The sequence below is a fragment of the Trachurus japonicus genome, chromosome 15 (genome assembly GCF_045865225.1).
Source record: "Trachurus japonicus isolate A0001 chromosome 15, Traja_1.0".
NCBI lineage: Eukaryota > Metazoa > Chordata > Actinopteri > Carangiformes > Carangidae > Trachurus > Trachurus japonicus.
In genome coordinates this window covers 19,125,850-19,148,531 of record NC_140921.1, presented here as the reverse complement: position 1 = coordinate 19,148,531, position 22,682 = coordinate 19,125,850, and the positions used below count along the sequence as shown (strand labels likewise).

The window sequence follows — 22,682 nt, the reverse complement described above, 5'->3', positions numbered from 1 at the left end:
TTCATTAAGCCCCTCTATTGTTAACATCTGGGTTCAGAAGAATGGCTCTTTCTCTGGTAAATGTTGCCCTAGCTTAACAAGGGATTTTATTACACCATGCAGTTGACATTGGCAGCAGTGCCACGTCTGGCAATGGAAAGCCCTCAAATGTTTAGGTCACAGGAAATCAATCAAAGCAGCATGTTTCCCTGAAGCCTTCAGTTCTCACTGGAACAGGGAGGTGAATCGGACCTTGTTGTTGAATCAAGATAACTATAAAACTTTTTAGTGAGGGCTGTTTTAAATGCTTCCACAGTGAAGAAAGCACTCAGCACTCAGTCTGTTAATAAATCACTTATGCAAACTCTTCCTTCCTTATAGTTCCACTTTCCTGCCCTGCACCTGCATTGCGTTTTTTGGATGCACATGTTACATCTTTCCTCAAAATGTTTCCACAAGAATTCCCAGTCCAGAGTGCAGCAGTAATCTCCCATATCGCTCCATTTGCCACTTTGCTTCACACCATTTCCTCCCTCTCACTCCTCATCCACCCTCCCCCCCCTCCCCTCTCTGTTTTGATCCCCTCCCTGCTAGGGATGTGGCTGCCATGGCAACTGCTGAATCATCCTCCACTGTCCGTCCCTTAATTCCATCTCGTCGTGTAGCAAGGCCCTCCGTCGTCCAGGCCTCCATTAGCATATTGATCTGAAGATTTAATTTGCTATATTGGTTCCAGCAGCCTGCAAGTTAGCCTCGGAGGATACAGACGTGCGGAGGGCTGAACAGCAGCCACTCGGATGGGTAACGTACCCACAACAGTGAAGCATTGCTTGAGCTATGAGCAACTTGTCCAGGACTACCCATGGCTGAGACGCTGGCTGCAGGAGGAGAAGGTGGGCGTCGTTTTTCTTGTTCCTAATCTGCTGCACATGCTCTGCCACATGACTCTCTCATGACAGAGAGGCTGTGCAGCACTCAGCCACTGACGACAGAGCTGATGCTGCATGCTGCTTATATAATGGTCCTCTTCAAATGAAACTCTGCCTTATGTAGCCTATATATTGCTTTATTCTTACGGATGCATGGGGTTCTCTATCATTAAGAATGAAAAATGATGTCATGTATTTCTAAATTGACCGTAATATGACAAAAGATGATTAAAAACAATATTTCTCTAATGCAATTGTACTAACAGAGTGTCTCTTAGTGTCTGCAAGTCGTGAAACAATCAGTTGATTAATTGATTCACAAGTCAACAGACTTCTTTTTTAAAAGATAATATAATGCAGACTCTCAAGTCTGATGAGTTTTGAACAGAAATGTATGTCACCTTGATTTAAAGGAAATAAGGAGGGGATTTTATTGCTACTTTTGTCTTTTTAGAGACAAATGGTTTTGATCCACTGAAAAGAGCTCCATCAAAATACTAAAAATAATCATTTGTGGCAGGTGGCAGCCCTGAATTGTAACTTTTACTTTCATGTTATGCTATGATGAATCTTAATTATATATTAACCTATGCCATATTGGCATTACTGCTTTATTTATTGATTTATCTGTTTTCATAGCTACAGTAGAGAGACATTTAAGTTGGGGAAGAGACACTGGTCAAACGCTGTGGTAAGACTCAACCATAACACATGACATGCCTATTGCCCACCAGGGGAGCCACTGAGGCGCTTTACATGCTATTACGTAACAAAGTTTATAAATTATTTTAGAAAAAATGTGAAATCATGTGTAGGCCTATACATGGCAGATTGCCACCCTTTTAGCCATCAGCTGGAATGTCAACATGGCGGCGCATCCACACACAGTGGCTTTTGCGCTCTCCCGGAGAGATGCATCCAAATTTCATTGTGCTTCACTGTACAATGAAAATAAAGAAATTCTAGCCGATTCTAGTAACAATTAAATAAGCTCCCAGCTGTTAGCTTGTTTGCTTTCTTTGCTCCCTATAGTGCGCAAATAATAAAGTTAAGGTTTTGGGTTTTTTTGGTCAGCTAGTGCTAGCTTAAATTAGCTGAAGTTAGTTAATGATACATTGTGCAAAATCTGATCTCTCTTGAGGTCCCAAGTTTGAGTTCCATCAGAGCTTTTTCTTGAGAGTGATGAGGTTCAGACTAGAAAAATACCCTCATCCTCAGAATATCCCCCTGTGGTTTTTGTGGAGTTACCCTCAGTATCCCTCCCAGCTTTTTACTGTGACACATATGAGTTTGCATCCTAATGGCCTGACAAGCGTAGTAGGTATGTTTTGGGTCTTATATTTCATTTTGCTTTGAGGTAAAGAGTTCTTCATGTTTGAAATGACATGATCTGGAGCATCCAATGCCAAAAGGATGACTAAGTGCTTGTGTTCAGTGTCCTGAGTGTTTTTCCTCTTCTTTCTAAACTCTCTTTTCTGTTTCTCTTTGTCAGACCATCACAGGACATGAGTATCCAGAGTTTGTTAAAATTGTGGAGGTTGGGCCCAGAGATGGACTTCAAAATGAAAAGGTAGGTATATAGCCTACCATCATTTCAGTCAGGAATCTCATTTATATGCAGCCTCATTTTGTATTACTATACACGCTCATCCCTGGAAACCCCCATGTTTTCCTGTGTCTGTCATTCATAAAACAATTCATAACATATGGCTTGTATGCCATAATTGCCAGGAGCATGTGTTTCACATTTACTTTGAAATTGAATAGGAAAGATGACACGACTTCTGGCTTAGTTTACTCTTCTTAGCATGTCACAGCTTTATGATTTCCTTATTGCACACCAGTGGTTTTACAGATTGCACTGGACGCAGAAATAATTTTATTTACCACAACATGTTACTGTGAGCTACAGTCTATATTCTTCAAAGATCTAAAAATATCAGCAATGTCAATGTGACTTGCAGAAAAGAAAAAAAAAGAAGAAATCTGCAAGTTATCTGAGTTGTGCCTCTCATTTTGAGTGGAATCAAATCCAGAAAGAGCTGTTTCAGTTTCATTGTTTTCCAGGAAATTGTTCCGACAGGGGTGAAAATCCAGCTGATAGACATGCTCTCACGCACAGGCCTGTCTGTGATCGAGGCCACCAGCTTTGTCTCTTCAAAGTGGGTACCGCAGGTAATAACTCTTCTTTGTGCACAGCGAAAGAGTGCTGAGTGATTTATTAGCCCCTCTCTCTCGTCTGCATACTACTACTGAAGAAAAAAATCTGTTCCTCTATCCTCCATGTAAAAAAAATATTTGAAGATGTACATCATTTAGTTGCCTTCTCATTCCCTGTCATAAAATGTTCCACTATTTACTTCCCCGGAAAACAGCAAACATGTTTTCTTAATACTGAGAAATGTGAATTCTGTCAGCCAAGGATCGCAAAAATGAGAAAACATTGGTGCAGAATGACTCATGTATTCTCAGGAACATGTTCAGATGATGTTAATGGTTTATTTTTCTGCATCATGTGTTTTACCTCCGTCATTTAGATGGCAGACCACACTGAGGTTCTCAGAGGAATCCAGAGAGCGCCTCACATTCAGTACCCTGTTTTGACACCTAACATGCAAGGCTTCCAGGACGCTGTAAGCATTAATTTTCAATTCAGCCTCAAGATTTCTGCTACAAAGCACAATTGTTTACCCATACTTGTCAATTTGAGTTAATTGCTGGCACTACATCGTCTTTTCACATATACTCTGCGCTTACGTAAGTGTGACTCCAAGGCTGCGCTCAGAACAGTTTTACGAGTTCATTTTTCTCTCCTTATTTGAAGGTTGCAGCTGGTGCTACCGAGGTGGCGGTGTTTGGGTCAGCGTCTGAAACCTTCAGTAAAAAAAACATTAACTGCTCGATTGATGAAAGCATGGTGAGGTTTGAGGAAGTCATTAACACTGCCAAACAGCAACAAATTCCAGTCCGCGGGTCAGTACTCTTTGTATATTAATTGTCAATTGTAAACACATTTACTCACTTGCTGATTTTGCTCTGACTGTCACATTTATCCTTTTTGCTCCAAATGAAAACAAAACATTTTAAAATACTGTTTCTATAAGTAGAAGAAAACACACTTCAGTAATGATACCTTTATAGCAAAGTTCCAGATGTTCACCACGCTATATCTATGCATCCGAAAACCACAAGTCCAGATGGAGTTACTGAATTTAGCCATGCCTTTTGTCATGCATGGAAAAGTAAGACTGTAATTCATGTTTTCTTGAATTACATTAGCTTCTCCGTCCAAAAAAGATAAACACATCACAACAAAAGTGGATTAGTCTAAACACTGTCACTTTGTGAGAGCCAAATACTGTTGATTGTTTTACAAATGTGATAGAAATGAAGTCTGGATTACCACCAAATTCTAATCACCAATCTGTGAATCAGATCTCATGTGAATCTTTTTGGATTCCTCTGTGATATCTCGCTGACAAACTGATGAATGGCCAAATCGCTAAAGGCCAGAACACATCAGAATCAACAGCAGGGCTCCAGAAGCTCTTTATCCTTATTTAAACTGGACATGTTCATGTTACAACAACAGACAAGAGAAAATTGCTGCTCCATATCTGGCTTTTCATAAATGGTGATTTATTTTCCAGTGAATGTGAAACACATATTTTTTATCAGGAATATGAAACCCATAATTAAATAATAGATTCAGAGACAGTTTTTAGAGAAAAATGGTGCTCTGTCCACAGCACTAGTTTTTTAGTTAGGCAGAAGCGTTGCATGCTATCGTATGTTACAAAAAAAAAGTTCTTCTTTCAGATATGTTTCTTGTGCTCTTGGATGCCCCCATGAGGGACACATTGAACCTTCTAAGGTTGCTGAGGTGAGATTAATTATTTACTTATTTTTCTTCAATGTCTGAAACCTTCAGGGGATATATAATCAATGAATCATCATTTATTCAACCTTTACAGTACATACTACAAGCTTACATTGGTCAAGGTTAAGTAACTACGCTGTAACTGCCAGGTTTATAATGTATTTTTCTCATTTTATTATGCAAGATAAATTTATGAGATGAGGTTTGTTTCATTAAACTACAGTAGAGCAGGCTCTTATCTCAGCAGCATGCATAATTGTCTGGGAACGAAGCTGAGCTCTTTTGTTTTATCTGGCATCATTGAACTTGTATTGCAATGCAAAAACTAATGTGAAACTGTGAAACTTGATGTTGACTAAAACCTCCCATGTGCATCACAAATCTGAGCCATGGGTCCTCGGTTTCAGGCACTGAGGCAGTTCTTCATATTTCCCACCGTAATCACAGAATGAAATATATTTAGCTATGACAAATTAATGTTCAATGAAAAACCAAACAATACTTGCATATCAGACATGCACTAACCATTCTGTCACTGTATGATTTCCTGTAAATGTAAACATTGTTTTGCCATATTTTTACTTCTCTTTAGGTGGCAAAGAGATTATATGAAATGGGTTGTTGTGAGATTTCACTGGGGGATACCATCGGTGTCGGTACTCCAGGGTCCATGTTTAAGATGCTACAGAGTGTGATGAAGGAGGTGCCCACTAATGCTCTGGCAGTTCACTGCCATGACACCTATGGACAAGCACTGCCCAACATCCTAACTGCACTTAAGGTAAGACTTCATAATATACAATACATCCAATCGACACAAAATTACCAATAGTGCTACTATACTGACAATAAGGACTGATTATGTAATGATCATCCGTGTTGACTGATTTCTATTTTGTAATTAGCCTGGCAGAAGGGAAAAGTGGAGATATAGATTTAGTATATTGACTTTGACAAAAAGAGAGAAAAAATCTGTGAGAAACATTCACATTCTTTGAAACATTCACCTCATTTTGCCTGGCTGTATCAACTTGTTGAACTTTGATTGTCTGTACTACATGGTTTTAACAGTTCTCTGATGTAAAAAGTGATTGTAGCAACCAAAATGAACACAACATGCTCATTATAAATTTATTTTTAGAGGGTCATGAGACACAAAAACATTACTGTAACACTCACAGTGAGAGCAAAAGAGAAAAACAAAGTAAAAATTTTTTCTAGGAGAGGCTGAGGGAAAGGTGCTGCTCTCTGTCAGGACTGTGCTGTCACTCTAAAAGCACCTGGTATTCCTGGAAGTTCTTATGTAAATGGGGTGGAGCAGCTCCAATAGTAGAGTGGATGGACCCGTGATTTCTGGGAAAATGCAGTGGAAAAAACTCGAAAATTTTCAAAACCTAGGAGATATCAGGCATCTTTTAAAACAGAGTGAAGAAGAGAACTGATGTCCCTGAAACTCAAGTGAAAGGAAGCAAATGCAAGGGCTCTCTGCAAATGTCTCAGGCTTGTATGAAGAGAAGAAAGATGTGGGCGCTGATCATTCAGGGAGGACAGGTGTGAGTCACAGAGCTTTGATGTAGGGCAGAGGACGAATCCTCGTGATCTTTGTGTGAGTGATGTGAAAAGCGGTAGTACTTTCTGTTACAGAGGTCTGAGGGCTTACGAATGCTGGCATGATTACAGGAGAAGAGGCAGCAGTTGGAAGTGCAGCTTCTCCACTGTACAAGCACAAGACAGCAGTGCATCATCCTCTTGATCCTCACATCCTCACGTTAAATTGCCTGACAGCCTTTGGTTTGTGCTTTCTTCGTGGCTTGGCGAGGATTCTTCAGGCACCTTCTCCTTTACATGCACATCCTTCTCCTTCTGATGAATATAAATATTCTTGCGGCCCATCGTGGATAAATGCCCAGCCTGTGCATACATCAGTGTTGTTAGTCATGATGACATGAAGAGGAGCAACCAGATGTGGAAGCAAAGTTGAGGTGCTGATTCTTGTTCCAGGATATCTTTCAACTTGCTCAAGTAACTGCCAACATCGTAGAGATCACAAGTCTTTTCTGAGGCACTAAATCATTCTTCCTGCTGGGGATAATCATATGTTAAGTTGCTCCCAATCCATCTTTTTAGACAATTTTACAGTACATTTAAAGACAGCTTTTTTTTTCTTCATTTTTATAAGAGTTATGGAAATATTATTTCATGGGAATCAGGCAAAGGAAGTTAAATTCTCATCAATTAAGCCATTTAGTCTAGGTGAAGTTGTTTGAAATGAAATTATGTATTTTCAAGCCTCTAACATCTAGAATGAATAAACATAATATAATATGAATAAAATTTCAGTCGACTGCCTTCCTTTAAACAAATATTGTCATTTTGAGTATGTAGAGTATGATAAGATGTTTATGAAAGTCTCCGTAAACCCCAATTGGCCCTCAGCTTTAATGGCAATGTGTCAGTTTACGACATTATGAATGTATCCTCTGTTCAGCGAGTATAGACGGCCCAAAACAAATGTGTAGGTCACAATGGGACACACAGAAAACCAGGGACTATCATTCAACAAGGAAGAGGGGCATTAAGAAACATGATCTAAGCCGTCCCACAAAGTAAGATGATTCACAAACTGCCCTGTGGAAAAAAAAGAGAAAAATCCCAGAATCTTAATGAACATAAGATATTTCCAAAGGGCCCTCCCATCATAGTATACATGTATGCTATTGCAGAACTTCACAGACTGTTACAGTTATATGCTCGAATATTGGCGACTCACAAAAATGTAATTAGCTTGTAAACCTCAGTGAATTCAGCACTTTGCCCGTAGCGAGTGTAAAACTGACATAAATCCAGACATAAAACAGAGGTAACGTAGATATGGCTGTATCAGTTCTCTGGGGCACATTGTCATTGCAGAGGAGGAAGCTCATTGGGGGCTGGGTGGGTCAACAGATGTGAGGGGGTCAGCACAAAGGCTCACCTATTCAGTGTCTGTTGTACAAAGCAACAGAAAGGTAGGTGGATAGAAGGGCCCTGGGGGGCTCCTAACTCATCTGTCGCTTGGCTGTTGAACTCTGACAATGCTGTGCTTAAAGGCCAGTGGAAAATGATCCTTTCATTCGCTGGCTGCGGAGCACGTGATGAATGGCACCGCAGCTGCAGAGCCAACTTGAGAAGACTTCGGGAGCACTTTGTTTCATAGGACTGTAAATGTCTGGTGTGCAGAAGATAATTTTCCTTTGTGTAAATGGCTGCATAATTAGCTACTGTGGTATGATGTTTAGTCAGAAAAAGTATCACCCAAGAACAAAAGAGACCAAGATGTTTTAAACCTGAAAACAATTCATTAACAAGGGTCTCACGCCCATCAAACAAAGAACGTCAATATTAGTACTGTGAAATACATCTTCACACATTTCACACTTTTATTTCCTGATATTTAATTTGCTAAATAGATCAAATAAAATTAGGATAATTGTTATTTCTATGTGCATTCCAAACTTCTATACAAAACTTTAGTGTAGAAGGAGAATTTGTAAAAAAATAAAAATAAAAAAATCAGTATTCACATTATGAAATTCAGCAGGAACTTTTGTATCTCTAACTTCTTAAAATCCTAAAAAAAACAAAAAAAAAACAAGTCATGATATATCGTAAACTCATTCGGGACACAAAACACAATAAGGCTTCAATTTGGAGAATAGTATGTTCACTGTAATGTCGATTATCTATGGTGATGGTCAGCTGTAACACTGTAACATTGTACAGAAGTGAAGCTCAACAATGTCCATGTGTAAAATAGCAAATATTTAGAAAGTTATCTTAGATTTTCTACGCTGGAGTGAGGAAGCACAGAGGGATAGTGAAATTCCTACTTAAAATGATTCATCACAGCTGCCCCATGGCCACAGAGAGTAATAGCAGCCGTGGATATTTAGCCTACCATTTGCTCACCCATAAACAAGATGGAAATGAAAGATTTTATCATAGTTTTTCATTACTGTGTGCCAGAAGCCCACACCACCAACTGGGAGAGAAATGAATTCCCCCAGCGCTGTCAGCCCTGAGTCACCTCTTTTGTTCCTGATAAAGACATTCCTCAGTCTTTGTACCTTTTTTTTTTTCTCATGAGGTCTGGGGGGGCTTTGTTACTAACCTACTCCTGGCAGGTCACACAATGACAATGTATGTACTTAGATTTCACAGGCTTGGCAAAGAATATTATTTATTCTTACCCACAATTTTGGTGTATTGTGTAGTGCTGCAGCTGGGGAATACACTATAACCTGTTTGTGCTCACACTTGAGCTCTCCGCTGACAATAACATTCATCTGCACTTTTTTTTTTCTTCCATGAGGCACGATTGGGCTGTGCAGGGTCAGTAACAGTCATTGATGAACTGAGTATGTTTACAGCTTCAGTACACCTTTATGTTGGCCTCATTAGTGGGCGTTGATGTGACAATATAAAATTGATGTATTTACTGTATGTTCTTCATCATCATGATCATCACGGTAAACATTAATAGTATCATTGTCACGTTTCAGTGAAATGGAAAAGCCTCATGATCAACAACAAAAAATGAATAATGACAGTCTCTGAAGCTAGATAATCAAGAGAATCAAATCACCACATAATATTTATAGAAAATAACCAATTTTGTGAAACTGAATGATCTTTTGCAAAAACTAGGTTTGCAACATTAAAATGGTTTTATAAGATGAGTGTATTCATACACTTACAGTATGTTAATATACAGTATTCTGTTAATATACAGTATATTATTTATTAGGCACACCACAAATGAATGAACGTTAATGTAGTGTACATGTGTCGATGGGTTCAACTTTCACTTGCAGCTTCTGGGAAACAAACTATAGGCTAAATAAACAGAACAGCATCAAACCACATGCAAGAGGTTACAACAAGAATGGACTAATGTATAGTACAAATTATTGTGGACACTATATCACATCACATTAGACCCTTATACATTAACCAACTCACACAAAAGTCACAAAGATATAGGAAGTGCTAAGAGTGAGAGAGCTCAGCTTTCTAAGTCTACTGTTGTAATATTTTTAAATGTTGAAATCAAGTATATTTATAAAAAAAAATATTAAATGCATTTTTGATAAGATTAAGAGTTGGCTAATAAACAAACAAACAGGTGCATTTGGCACGGTCAGTGTCTATGGCAACTTGTCATTTGGATGCTGATTTATTTTTCTGTCGTTCTGGCAGCTCTAAAACATAATTCTTTTTTAGGGGGGGTAATAAAGTTAGATATGCTAATATAATTTCCCTCTTACTGGCCACACAAAAAAAGCACAGAAGAACATGAATTTGAATAATTTTAAAAGCACAAGGATTTTAAATTGTGGTCAAAATTTTGTCAAAACTCTGTGATGCTTGAGGAGGTATAAAGATGAATGATTTGATTACATGGTTCAGTATTTTTATGCTTTAGTAAATCATGAAGGAAAAAAATGTCATTTATTTATTCTCTATGTTTATTTTGTCTATCTCCCGCAGCTGCCCTACAGTATCTGGGCTTTGGGCTTCAGGTTCCTGGAAAGAGGTTATATATGTGTCAGCAGTGGATCTGTGACAGTTTTCTTTCAGCTTCCCAGTTTATGTAGTAGTGGGTAAAGCATCACTCCTGCATATCCCACAGTGAATATGCGTTCTTTCTTTCTCTTGCTGACGCAGTTATAAATCCAAAATGGGAGCACGTCCATCCTCAGCCTCGTCCACTCAGTGTGTAGAATGTCAACAAGCTTATCCCCAATCACGCAAAGTTAGAAAATGCACTGTGTCGTTACCCAGGAATGTATTGTTTTTATATAGCCACAGCTCACTGGATATGGCTTTTTTCACACTGAGTGCACATCTGGTTTCTGGGCAGTGAGAATCTAACTGAGCATTGGCAAGTTTGAGTTGCTGACCACCAATCCCTGCGTGATTACTGTCCAGAGGAGCAGGGCACGTTGCTGAAGGCTCTGTTTTGTTCCTCTCGGAAACAGTATGCTCAAGACCCCTGGCCTTACACGGTTAGCAGCTGAAAGCGAGAGGATTGGCATGGTAGATTACAACTCTGTGTTTATACTACAAAAATTCTGCCTAGTACAATATCCTGCTCTGGCTTGAACCAAGGTCTGGAAATCTTGTGCACTGCACACACACCGGAGTAGATCTCCTCCTCCTTCTACCCCACCTCCTCCTCTCCTCTTGCCAACACAAACAGCAATTACGGCTGGCTCAGACAGCCGTTGGAAGAAGTAGGTTCTTGTCTGGAGGAAAAGCAACCAATTAGCAGCATTGTTCAAAAAAAAAAGGAAAAAAAGGCAACAGAGATTCTTTTAATTTAGCCTTCTTTGTCATGCACCATGGAGGTAAAAGTCCTTCATGACCCAATGCCACTGAGAGGATCAGCGTGTTAATTTTGTCTCACTGTGGGATCCGTTGACATCTGGCTCTGCCACGGAAGCTGGAAAACATCTTTAATATTCTCATGACAATCCCAGGGACATGTGGAAAACATCCTGAGACCTGAGTTTGTAATGACTCTGAAAAACCGAAGGTCTGGCTTCATCATTTTTTGGTGTGAAAACAAAGGTTGGACAGTGATAAAGTGCTGCTGTTTTATCTCTTCATGTAGTATCTCATTTCAGAGAAATTTCAAGTTCATCTACTCATCTTAGGATGGTTGTATTTCCTAAGCGGCAAAAACAACAACAACAACAACAAAAAGAAACACAATGCAAACACATGATCAAATTTCGTATGGAGGGTTAGGGTCACTTGATACTTAAGTCTGAAAAAAGGACATCCTCCCTTAAAATATTGATTATAATTAGCCGATGAACCAAATCTCTGAAATAAGAACACATTTGAGAAGTATTGTTACAATTCCTGTATTGTTGGCACAGTGTAATAGGACACCATCCAGCCGAGGAAAAAACATCCTCTCATTGGCAAGAAAGTGAATCCCCATGGTTAAGGGCAGAGTAGTGCTGTAAAAACATGAGTAACCAGGAGAATAAGAAACATATGAAATGTTCTGTTCAGCATTTATAATGTTCCTCTCATATGAACAAGGCCATAATTATGTGGTGCTGGTGGTTTGAACTGACAAAGAGGATGACTAAGGCATACTGTGGGACATTCTGTGCCCACTCATCTTCAAGACATAAGTCCACAGTTCTCCTAAACAGCTGTAAAACACGACCGCAGCGTGTGGCCGTACAGCCAGCACCTCGAACAATTCAACAGAACAAGGATCTTTGTTCCCAGGACTTTACCTGAGGTGAAGTCTGTGTTGAGCTGCTGAATGTCTCTCTTGTGTGTCTTTGCAGATGGGGGTCTGTGTGGTGGATTCGGCAGTAGCTGGTCTGGGAGGCTGCCCGTACGCTCAAGGTTCATCTGGCAATGTTTCAACAGAGGATGTTCTCTACATGCTCCATGGCATGGGCATTGAAACTGTAAGTATGTCTGTGCCGTGCTATTGGGGCAGACCTGCTGTATTTTAAATTCCCAAACACATCAGCGAAACTCATACAATCATTCCAAGCTCATTTACATAAACAGATCGCTGTGCAAACATACCACTCTGTAAATGTTTATTTTATAATATCAGTAGTTTTACAGAACTTGCATAAGTCTACGGTGTTGCATGGCCCTTCTCAGGAACTATTTATTTAACAATTCCTACCCCTGCTGGTAGAATATTTTCACTACACCTTAGTTTTCTCTCACCTGTTGCATTTATCCATTCACATCCTTCGTTCTGCCACTATTTGTTCACCTCACCGACATCATGTCACCTTGGAGATGTTGCATTTTAATTGATAATACGACTATTTTTCTGCAGGGTGTAGATCTCAGCAAAGTCATAGAGGCTGGTGACTTCATTTGCAACGTTTTACGCCGCAAGACAAACTCCAAAGTTGCCCAGGCCACAGGCAGAATGTTGTGATGTGTTTCAGTCGAGGAATATGTTTAAACATTTCCCCCTGCTCCCTTTGAAGTGCTTCCCCTCTTGTTGCTGCCTTCCAATTTGTTGCCTATGCCGCTGTATTTGAAGTGCATTGTTACATTTTTTTTGTTTATTCAGAGCTGAAGAACCATTAAGTTCTCCTGAATGTTGGTTTTCTTATTATCTGCTGCATATAGTTGGACACTGCAAAGGAGAGAGTAGAGGTCATATCAGCTTGAAAACTAAATGGGGACAACTGACTCTAAGACTGTCCTCTGTCACACAGGTCTAGATTGATTAGTTATAAACACACATTTTTACTGACGTAATTTTCCACTTCTATTTTTTCACTTTTTTGCCTTTATTTGGGTTTGACAAATACACCCAGTAGAGGTCAGTAATTTCTACTAGTACTGTAATTACATTGCAAAGCTTTGTGGCCTTAAGTAACAGAATAATATTTTAGTAGTCTGCTTTGGCTGTGTGCTGAAGTTTATTATCACCAAAATGCGTTTCATTTGAATAATACTGCAAAAAGAATCCTTGCTGCTTTATAAACATAAATATTTCCTTATGCAGACTTCAGATACTTCTGAAGATATGTTCAGCTTCAGATTCTGTGGCAGTAGTAACCAGAAAGATGACTCCTCTCAAACTTACAGAAAAAACATCCACGAAAAGCAGCCTCTAAACTTAAGTATTTTTGCCCTCAGATTTGCCAAAGATTATTAAAGAAGTGTCCCTTGACTGTTTTTGCCATAAAAAATCCTTTGCCATCAAATAAGCTATTGTGGAAGTCAGATGTCTTTGCTTTTCATCCGTGTTTTGTCTGTCTGTAAAACTTAACAATAGCAACAGTGAAAATCAAAATGTGGCACTGAATTTTAATGAACTTTTATCTGAAGCTTTTATCTGATAATGCCATATACATTGTACTTGAGAAAAGAAATAATATAATGTATGTCCTCATGTATTAGTTTCAGATAATGTAAATAAAGACAAAAGGTCTGTTGTGGACATCTATGACTCAGGATACCTCTGCTTTCCTATCCAGTGACTTCATTGCTGTCAGTTCTCTTCACCTCATATCCCAGCAGGAAAACAATGTAATTAGATGCATGAGTGAAAGCTGGCTGGACTCTGAGACTGAATAAAAACTCAACTCTAATGAATAGATGCAGCAGATAACTGGCACATTTGCATAAGTGTATTAAAATGTGATAATTGCCTTCTCACAATAGCCCATCTTGATCACATATGCAAACCGGTACTCATCAAAAAATTATGTGCTCGACAGATGCAAATCAGATGACTGCAATAATGAGCAGGCTTTGGAAGATCAAATAATAGACATCAAGTAGGATGAATCATGTGAAGGATATAGACCTAGAAAGTCTGGTCTACTGCCTAGGACTAGGTCTTAGTTATACAGTAATAAATTCAGTGCCAGTGCGGTGTCATTTAAAGAAAAATAAATCTCCTTTCCGAGTTTTTTTTTCTTAGGAGTTCCTGCACTTTTATCTGGCCTGTCTTAACATTATTTCTCGCAGGTGGTCACGAGGAAAGAGATAAGAAATAATTGATTTGGCTAATGCTGTTTAAACTTTCTAACATTCAGTGTCGTGCATTGGTTTTTAAAGATTGACAATCAGGGCTGAACAACCAAGATGAACAACTTTTCAAGGATATTAGCTTATGACCTGTCGGAACTGTGCATGTTTGGACACCAATGAAAATGACAGAAACTATCGGCTGGTGGTCAAGCTAGCTTTTAGACACTACCCACAAGAGGGCAGTAAATTACATGATGGATGCAGACAGCCATTACATTAGAGATATTAGATGCTTTATGTGTCAGGATGCTGTTCAGGAGGTATGTCACTGTCACTTTGATATCACTATGTGTCTATTTTTAGCTTTTGTGCCACCAATGTTATTACAATTCATCATCAGGGAAACATGACTGTAGGCTACTGTATGCACCAAATTTTGAGCTGATCTATCCAGTAGATTTGGGAATATAACTAAATAAGTGAATACTGCTGGCGGTGCTACAGACAAGTCAGGGATAGCAACTAAAGTCATTACTGTTGGAACAGGAAATCCGTCCAGTCGCTTAAAGTGATAGTGATGAGTTATCTGATGTGGGGTTGTATGAGGAAGTCATGCATAGTCAGTGGGTTCACATCAGCACGCAGCATGCTATCAGTTAAGAGAGGCAGAGGCAAGCGGTGTATTGACTGTCCATCAATGCCAAAAAATGTGTATCCCAGTTATTGATAAAATGTAATTTCTGTTCATCTACCATTTGAGTTGAGATGTTGAACCGCTGACTCTTTGCTAGTCCACACGTCCTCTGTGAGTTTTGAATTGTTGGCAGTGAAAAGTTTTTTCACTGCCGAGATAGCTATCTTGGTTTGTTGCACTGCCACCATTGTAGAGAGAACCGTCCTCTTCAATTCACCTGCCTGGAGGAGAGCAGAGACCACTGTGGTTGGAAGGAGTTTCAGGAGTCGTGTCGGAGGATTTACCCAATACTGAGATCAGCCTGCTATCAGACAGGTGGAGGCTCCTGCTATATTGTTCCTACAACTGCTGTGGACTGAGAAGAGTGTCCCCACAGGTGTTTTCTTTGGTGCTGGTAGGATTCAGTTTCCCTCCTAGGATGTTCAAACAAACCGTTCTGTAAAGTGTTTACAATTATTTTCAATGTTTCTGGGAGTTTTTTGACCAGTTTTCTGACTGTAAAAGTTGACTTGCTTGGGATATTTCAGTCATTTTCATGTCAATGCAAGACTTGCTATGGCAAAGACCAGAGAGCTCAGTGTAGTAAGGACACATTGGAAATGCCAAAAAAGAAGGAAAAGGATACAAGAAGGTGCCAGTGTCAATGGTGGAAAGAATCATCAAGAAGTACCAAAAATTTCAAGAAGTACCAACGATTATGTGCACCTATATAATCACCTATATGTGCACCTATATAACCACCTATATGTGCACATATACTGTATGTTCACCTATATGGTCACCTATATAATCACCTATATGTTCATCTATATAACCACCTATATGTGCACATATATGTTCACCTATATGTTCACCTATATAATCACCTATATGTTCACCTATCACCTATATGTGCACATATATGTTCACCTATATGTTCACCTATATAATCACCTATATGTTCACCTATCACCTATATGTGCACATATATGTTCACCTATATAATCACTTATATGTGCACATATATGTTCACCTATATGGTCACCTATATGCGCACCTATATAAACACATAATGGTCACCTATATGTGCACCTTTTTGTGCATCTATATAATCACCTATATGTGCACATATATGTTAACCTATATAATCACCTATATGGTCACCTATATGTTCACCTATTTGTTCACCGATATGTTCACCTATATAATCACCTATATGTGCACCTATACTGTACATCCGTTTGTCCATAGTAGCTATGGATTTTTAATAATTTTAAACAAATAAAAACCCAAAATGTAGAACTCAACAACCCTAATTTATTTAATAACAATCACATCATCGACCTAGCATGGCACCTAGCACTTAATAACCAGTCCTAGCCTGGTCAGATGCGTACATGAACTGATGAAGCCTCTTGGATGAAAAGTGAAACGTCTTCCTAGACAAATAACCAAGTCCAGTTGCATTCGATTTAAATTTCCTTGAGATAACTATGACTGATAATGAATCCAGTTGCATTCGATTTAAATTTCCTTCCTTTCCTGTAAGTCCAAAAAAAAAAAATTAACCCGTGGGGTTGTCGTTTTTTTCAAAATGGCCTGTGTGGTTTTTGGTCATTTTCTCCAAAACCACCGGCCCGATTTCAACCAAACCTTCTGCGTTGGATTCCCCTCGGACCCCCAGATGATATATCCGAGTTTGGAGAAATTTTAATTTTTGGTCAAAAAAAAAAAATCTAACCTGCGGGGTGGTCGTGTTTTTCAAAATGGCCTGTGTGGTTTTTGGTCATTTTCTCCAAAACCACCGGCCCGATTTCAACCAAACCTTCTGTGTTTGACTCCCCTCGGACCCCCAGATGATATATCCGAGTTTGGAGAAATTTTAATTTTTGGTCAAAAAAAATTCGACAAAAAATTTTCAAAATGGCCTGTGTGGTTTTTGGTCATTTTCTCCAAAACCACTGGCCCGATTTCAACCAAACCTTCTGCGTTTGACTCCCCTCGGACCCCCAGATGATATATCCGAGTTTGATATTGTTTTTTGATCACCAGGAAATCAAAAGGCTTGAGGAGGCCTTTCTGAGCAAAACAATAAGTGTTTGATGGAAAAATAAAAGGAGAAACGCAGAGCAAAGCAAAACCCTCCTCAGCTTGCTTCACTTTCCCTGCAACTTCCTTATCTTCATGGTTGATTTGGCGTTAAGTACTGTTGTTTCACATCAGGAATGCTTTGGCGTCTAAGCAGCATGAGCTCTATGTGCAGCGCTGTGTGCTTTGTTCTTGGTCGTGTCACTATCTCTCATGTGCCTGAGTGGTTTTCAGACAGTACATTTGATACCTTTAGTGTATGTTTTCAATGATCTCACCATTTCCTTCCTCTGCTCCCATCCTTTTTTAAGCTTTTAAGTGTACACAGTTAGAGAGCCAGGTATAAGATAATATCATTTGCAGACAAGGTAAGAATCTATCCAGACAGAATCAAATTAAATCCAAATTTCTATAATTTGTACCACATCATTGAGCTTCCCTGCTTGCCCCTCACCTGGGCACCTCTGCTTCTGTCAAGTCATGTTAAACATCTCCTGCTCTGAAGTTCAATCGACTAAATCATCAAGCAAAATTAATCTGATATTTTAATCATCTCTCTGCACAGTCCTCTGCGACTTTGACCTAGGAATGATCTTCATGCCTTCATGGCCTCAATGTCTGCTGCTTCTTATGTTTAGTCATTGCTCACATCTCCAAAGAAGAATAGGGACCATATTAAACCAGTTCTTGCCTCACGCTACAGTACAGCTGAGGTGAAATTAGTTGTTTTTTTAAATCTTCTTTGTTTGTACAAAGCACTAAATGGTCTTGGCTCTGCTTATATTTCATATCAGCTGTCTCTGTGTCTCTCTGTCAGAGAGCTGACATCGCCTGACCAAAGGCTTCTGTCTGTTTCCACATGTAGGACTAAGTGCTTTGTTGAAAGCGCTTTCTGAAAAGTTGCTTCAAACAATGTAATTGTCCTCCACCTGTCAGACTTTTGCTTTTGAGATTCAATTTGAAGCACTAACTAGTGCTACATTGTGCCTCAAATGCTCCTGGCTCTCTGTCTGAAGCTTGACATCTTTGGCTGTTTCTCATATTCTACTTTCTTTTTAATTTCTTTATTTAATCCTACTTTGTTGTCTCTTTTGTTTAGTTTGTGTATGTCCCTGGGGCATATAAAGCATATATAAAGCCTCAAATGCTGTAAAACATTTTTAGCTGGTTTAATTTCTAAAAAGAACCTGTTACAATGATAAATTGCAGCCTCTTCTTTTAAGACATTTTTTTCCTCCTGGATCAAAACACAGATTGTCACCTCAGAGACTATTCAACAAACTGTGAGTGCTCATAGATATGTTTTATTAGCTGATATAGTGAAAGCCAAGAGCACCAATAAATCATCACAAAAAGACATAAAGCAAGAATGACATAAAGATACACTACAGAGGACATATAGGCTACAGTGAATAATTTTATGTCTTGCGATGTTACTGACATTAAGGCAATATCAAAACCCCAAGATAATGGTAATAACTCTTTGACACAATATTTCTCACAGGGAATCTTTCGTGTTCAAATGAATTAAAGTGATTTGTGATTATGATGGACAAATTACAATCACAGAATTAGAACACTTTTGCTTTTCTTTGGATGGTGGAGTTTTGTTTTATTTCTTTTTCTTGACATCCTGCAAGACATAAAGGTAAAAAAAACAAAACAAAAGTGTTAATATTCAATGTCAGAGACGTAACATCATTTGTGGTGACATATTGTTGATGTAGACTTACCAAATGTAACTGACAGCAGCCAGAGTTATCATTATAATGATTCCAACAAGTAGCACACTTGCAAAAGCATATAGGGGGTAATCTGAAAATACAAAACATGTGACATTCAGTTATTTGAAAAGTATATTGATCAACAGTCAGTGTATAGTGAAGAAATTAAAATGGAATTATACCATATAACCATGTGTGTCCAGGCTCAGACTCATTGAATTCAGGAGGTTTGGACGGGCCAGTGCTTTTCAAAGATGACACTAAATGGAGCATAAATAACCTTAGAATATTTCCAATAAACACATTATATCTTTAAAAAGCTTGTGCTGTAAATCCATATGCTACTCACTGAAGTACGATCTGTTATGAAGTACATCATGAATCATGTTGCACCTCTTCAGGTCATCATTGTTTATGCCTCCGCATGAACAAGCATGGTGAAGTGGAGTGCCCAAAGTAGCTAAGAAGGCCATTTTACATTCAGAATGCGTTCCAAGAACGAGGGCTGGATCCATGTTGATGAAACATTCGTCATCACTTTGGAGGTCACTGTCGCTGCATAGAGCCTCATCGGAGCTCCAGCATTTAGCTTGGAAAGTTTTTAAAAGGTCTCTGGTAAATCGGGAACAAAAATATACAGCACTACATTATCACCTTGCAGTAACGGACCATTATTTTAAAAATTCCACACAGTCTCTATGGAAATTAAAATTTGATTAAAGGAAAATTGGTTGCTGTGTCTCAGCTTGACGCGTCAAAGTGCTTTTCAAACAGTGGATGGGAACATTATCATTTTATAACAATACCGCGTTAAAAGCTGAATTTATACACATGAGGGTCACAGGCAATTTCTGATGCTGATAATGATGCAGGCCACTCAGTGCACAGCAACACATGAAACACATCTTGATCAATTTGAAAATGTATACCCTACAAAGACTCACAACACAATTGAAGTGTCTTCAGAGTTAAAGGGTGAACCCGGCCTGAATGAATGTATTGTGACACATCCATTCACACTTGTTGCTCAATGCTTTTAACCTAAAAGTCACAAAGCAACAGATGTGTCTCAGCCAGGTTCATCATTTGCCATTGTCGCCTGGAAACACTTCTATTGTGTTGTGAGTATTTGCAAATCATGTGTTGTCAAAACAATGAATTTATTGTATTTTTGTCGACTGGCATGTGTTTCCTTCAGGTGGTATGTGTTGAGCTCTCATGGCCACCGTAGTGTAGAGACAGAGGAGCAACATACCTGCAGTGACTGTCCCTGACACACTGGGTAACTGTGTCCTGGCAGATCCGGGTCTCCTCTCCACATGTGCCACTGTGAAGAACACTTTTCATTTGCAGACAGCTCTGATCTGAATCCTCGCACTCACACATGCCCAGCATCTCTGCGACATTTTGTGGCAAGCTGCCATGGAAATGTTGAGTCACTCGCTGACAGCGTTCAGGATCACACAGATCTGCCGTACATGCCTGGAGAACAGGTGCTAGGTACTTGTTGCAAACTGCATCACTGATACAGGCTCGCATCTGATCAATGCAGGATCCAGCAGCATCATATGCTATGACGAGGAGAGTGAAAGAGTTTTTTTTTTTTAGATATCATGAGCATCACTTTTTGTTTTCGTTGAATTCACTTTTCATTGTCAGTTGTGGATAAACCATAATAAAATAATTACCATAGCCAGTCAAGCTGCTTGACTTCCAGTCCATCGGTGTGCTCCTCCTCCGCCGACTCGCTGTGTAAATAATAGAAAACCTGATGAGCTTTTTTCACAACAAATGCCTGTTAAAACCAATCTGCTGTTCTTGACTCTGCTGCACAATAGTGTTTGTTCATACATCAGATCGCCTTTGGTAAACAAAAATGTAATTTCAGCTGTTAATGCTTATCGCAGAGACGACTGAGAATAGTGCACCTGGCTTTCTGTGGCATTGTGTGGCGAGCGCTTGTATGGAGTCACAAAGCTCGTCCTCCCAGGCACACACACACCCTCGCAGAGAGGGAAAATGGTCCAGTATGGTCTGGATGGTCATGTTACAGCCCCATGAGCCTATTATTTGGCAGCCTTCATCTTGAATGACACAAACACAAGAGGGAAGCAGAAAAACAGGATTTTCCATAAGTGAGTGAGATCTTGTTTGTGCAACAGGTGTTTCCTACAGTACATGCTTCCTGCTCTGATTATTCCACAGGTGAAAGCTGTTTAGATATATAAATATACATGACCATAAATCTGGAATATAATGTCAAATCAAGCATTCAAAAAGCTTGTCAAGACCTTTTCATTATAATCTATTTTAAGCTTTGCTTCAGGCTATTGCCTTGGTTATTACATTTAAGCCATAGCCTACTACGAGAGTTGCAATTCGGTTAAACAGTTGCATGTCCTGTGCTTCCTGATGAAATTAATTCATTACCCATTAATTTTAGAAAGGATAACATGTTACAATTCCCGGCAGCAGGATTAGAAAATTGGAAATATGTCACTGTTACTTTCGCAGATGCCGTTGTAAAATGCCCGTTCCCTCACACATAGATCCGACATGCAGACATTCAGAGTGGCCACACAGTCAGGAGGCGCAGATGAAATACTGATGCTGGATATATGAGGAATAACAATCCCTGAAATACAAACACATTACAATCATGAAATGCATGTTTTACATGGACACAACTTGTTGTCTGTATTATAAGGGGATGGGGTCATATTATTATAACCCCCATGCCCTGACAAATGATTAAATGATAAAAAATCAAGTAAGCATAATCAAGCCATACAGAAACGTAGTATATCATAGTGGCAGTTGACTGTAGACTCACCAAGGATGACTGCAGCTTCCAGACGTGTGAGTTGCATGATAGCTGTTGTAAAGCTCTGAGTTGACAGCTGAGGCTCTCGTAGAGCTGATCCGTGCCTCTGTGGTGTGAATGCACTTAAGCTGGGATACACCACCCACAGTCAACAGGATGTAACACATTTACTAGAGGCTGTACCTTACACCATGTAATAAAATGACACAGACAATTCACAAACAAAACAAAACCAAAAGAACAACTAACACAAATATTTTGGGCTGACTCCCTTTGAATTATTGTGCGCAGGTTGTGTTTTTCTTATGTACAAAGTTATCAGTGCAGTAATGGTTTTTGGAAATCAGGTTGTGACCCGTCATCAGCTATTTTAAAGGTACCATCCCGGGCGGCTGGATTTACTGGACTAACGATTTCTTTTTCGAATCGCACACCCGCCCCTCCGTCCAATCAGGAATCACAAAAACCACGCCCCCATTGCTCGGTGTTCATTGCAGCCGGAGACTGTTGTATGTATTGCACCACAAGCAGGGCATCAGAGCGGCTACAGCATTTTGTTAGCTTTTACTATTTCCATGCCTCTTCTTTAAGGCACCCCTCAGCCATTAACAGATGATTGTCACTCAACTCAGTATTGTTAGTTGCCACTGAACTGTTTTGGTGCACACTCATGTCTGTCATCAGGCTCTTTCCAGACCCAGAATGCAGCTGTTTTCCATGATTAAACACTTAAAAACCAATGGTACACTAAATTTACCTTCTCAGCGCCGAACCAAAAAAGTTAGCTGGTGAACACAGTTAAGCTGCGAGCCATATTTTCCCTCAAACTCTAACCCCAGGGGTCCAATCCCCTCAAAAACATCTGCAAATAAGATTGCACTTGGACTTGAATGCACCTGGCTCCCAGAAACACTCTAAATGATGATGCTCCAGTTTGCTAGATGTGTAACAGGCGACTGTTACAGTAACTGTCACGAACATCTAGTACCCCACCCCCCACCTCCATCCCCCTGCTGGTAAAACAAGAGCAATAATTGCAGATTTGAAGCATTTTGTGTTT

At 39.4% G+C, this 22,682-nt stretch overlaps 2 protein-coding genes across 2 annotated transcripts; one reads left to right on the top strand and one right to left on the bottom strand.

Moving 5' to 3' along the window:
- The first annotated feature begins 573 nt into the window (after window positions 1-573).
- On the top strand, window positions 574-13,793 carry hmgcll1 (3-hydroxymethyl-3-methylglutaryl-CoA lyase like 1). The gene is made up of 9 exons (XM_085800255.1): window positions 574-872; window positions 2,401-2,478; window positions 2,976-3,083; window positions 3,446-3,541; window positions 3,733-3,881; window positions 4,728-4,791; window positions 5,381-5,569; window positions 12,141-12,266; window positions 12,656-13,793. The coding sequence occupies exons 1-9, from the start codon at window positions 777-779 to the stop codon at window positions 12,758-12,760; spliced, it is 1,011 nt and encodes a 336-aa protein (XP_085656381.1). The 5' UTR covers window positions 574-776; the 3' UTR covers window positions 12,761-13,793.
- A 5,170-nt stretch (window positions 13,794-18,963) lies between these two features.
- gfral (GDNF family receptor alpha like) lies at window positions 18,964-21,724 on the bottom strand. Its single transcript, XM_085799243.1, has 7 exons — window positions 21,632-21,724; window positions 21,305-21,433; window positions 20,727-20,882; window positions 20,487-20,546; window positions 20,054-20,369; window positions 19,148-19,410; window positions 18,964-19,058 (listed from the first exon to the last, which is right to left on the bottom strand). Exons 1-7 carry the CDS (start codon window positions 21,666-21,668, stop codon window positions 18,964-18,966), a joined length of 1,056 nt encoding a protein of 351 aa, XP_085655369.1. The 5' UTR covers window positions 21,669-21,724.
- Between the last annotated feature and the right edge of the window lie 958 nt (window positions 21,725-22,682).

Coding starts and splice junctions, on each gene's coding strand:
- hmgcll1 (XM_085800255.1), top strand. CDS start 777: ATGGGTAACGTACCCACAACAGTGAAGCATTGCTTGAGCTATGAGCAA. Junction 2,479..2,975: donor ATGGACTTCAAAATGAAAAG/GTAGGTATATAG, acceptor ATTGTTTTCCAG/GAAATTGTTCCGACAGGGGT. Junction 3,882..4,727: donor CAACAAATTCCAGTCCGCGG/GTCAGTACTCTT, acceptor TTCTTCTTTCAG/ATATGTTTCTTGTGCTCTTG.
- gfral (XM_085799243.1), bottom strand. CDS start 21,668: ATGCAACTCACACGTCTGGAAGCTGCAGTCATCCTTG. Junction 20,370..20,486: donor AAGCAGCTTGACTGGCTATG/GTAATTATTTTA, acceptor TCCTCGTCATAG/CATATGATGCTGCTGGATCC. Junction 19,059..19,147: donor TCATAACAGATCGTACTTCA/GTGAGTAGCATA, acceptor TGCTCCATTTAG/TGTCATCTTTGAAAAGCACT.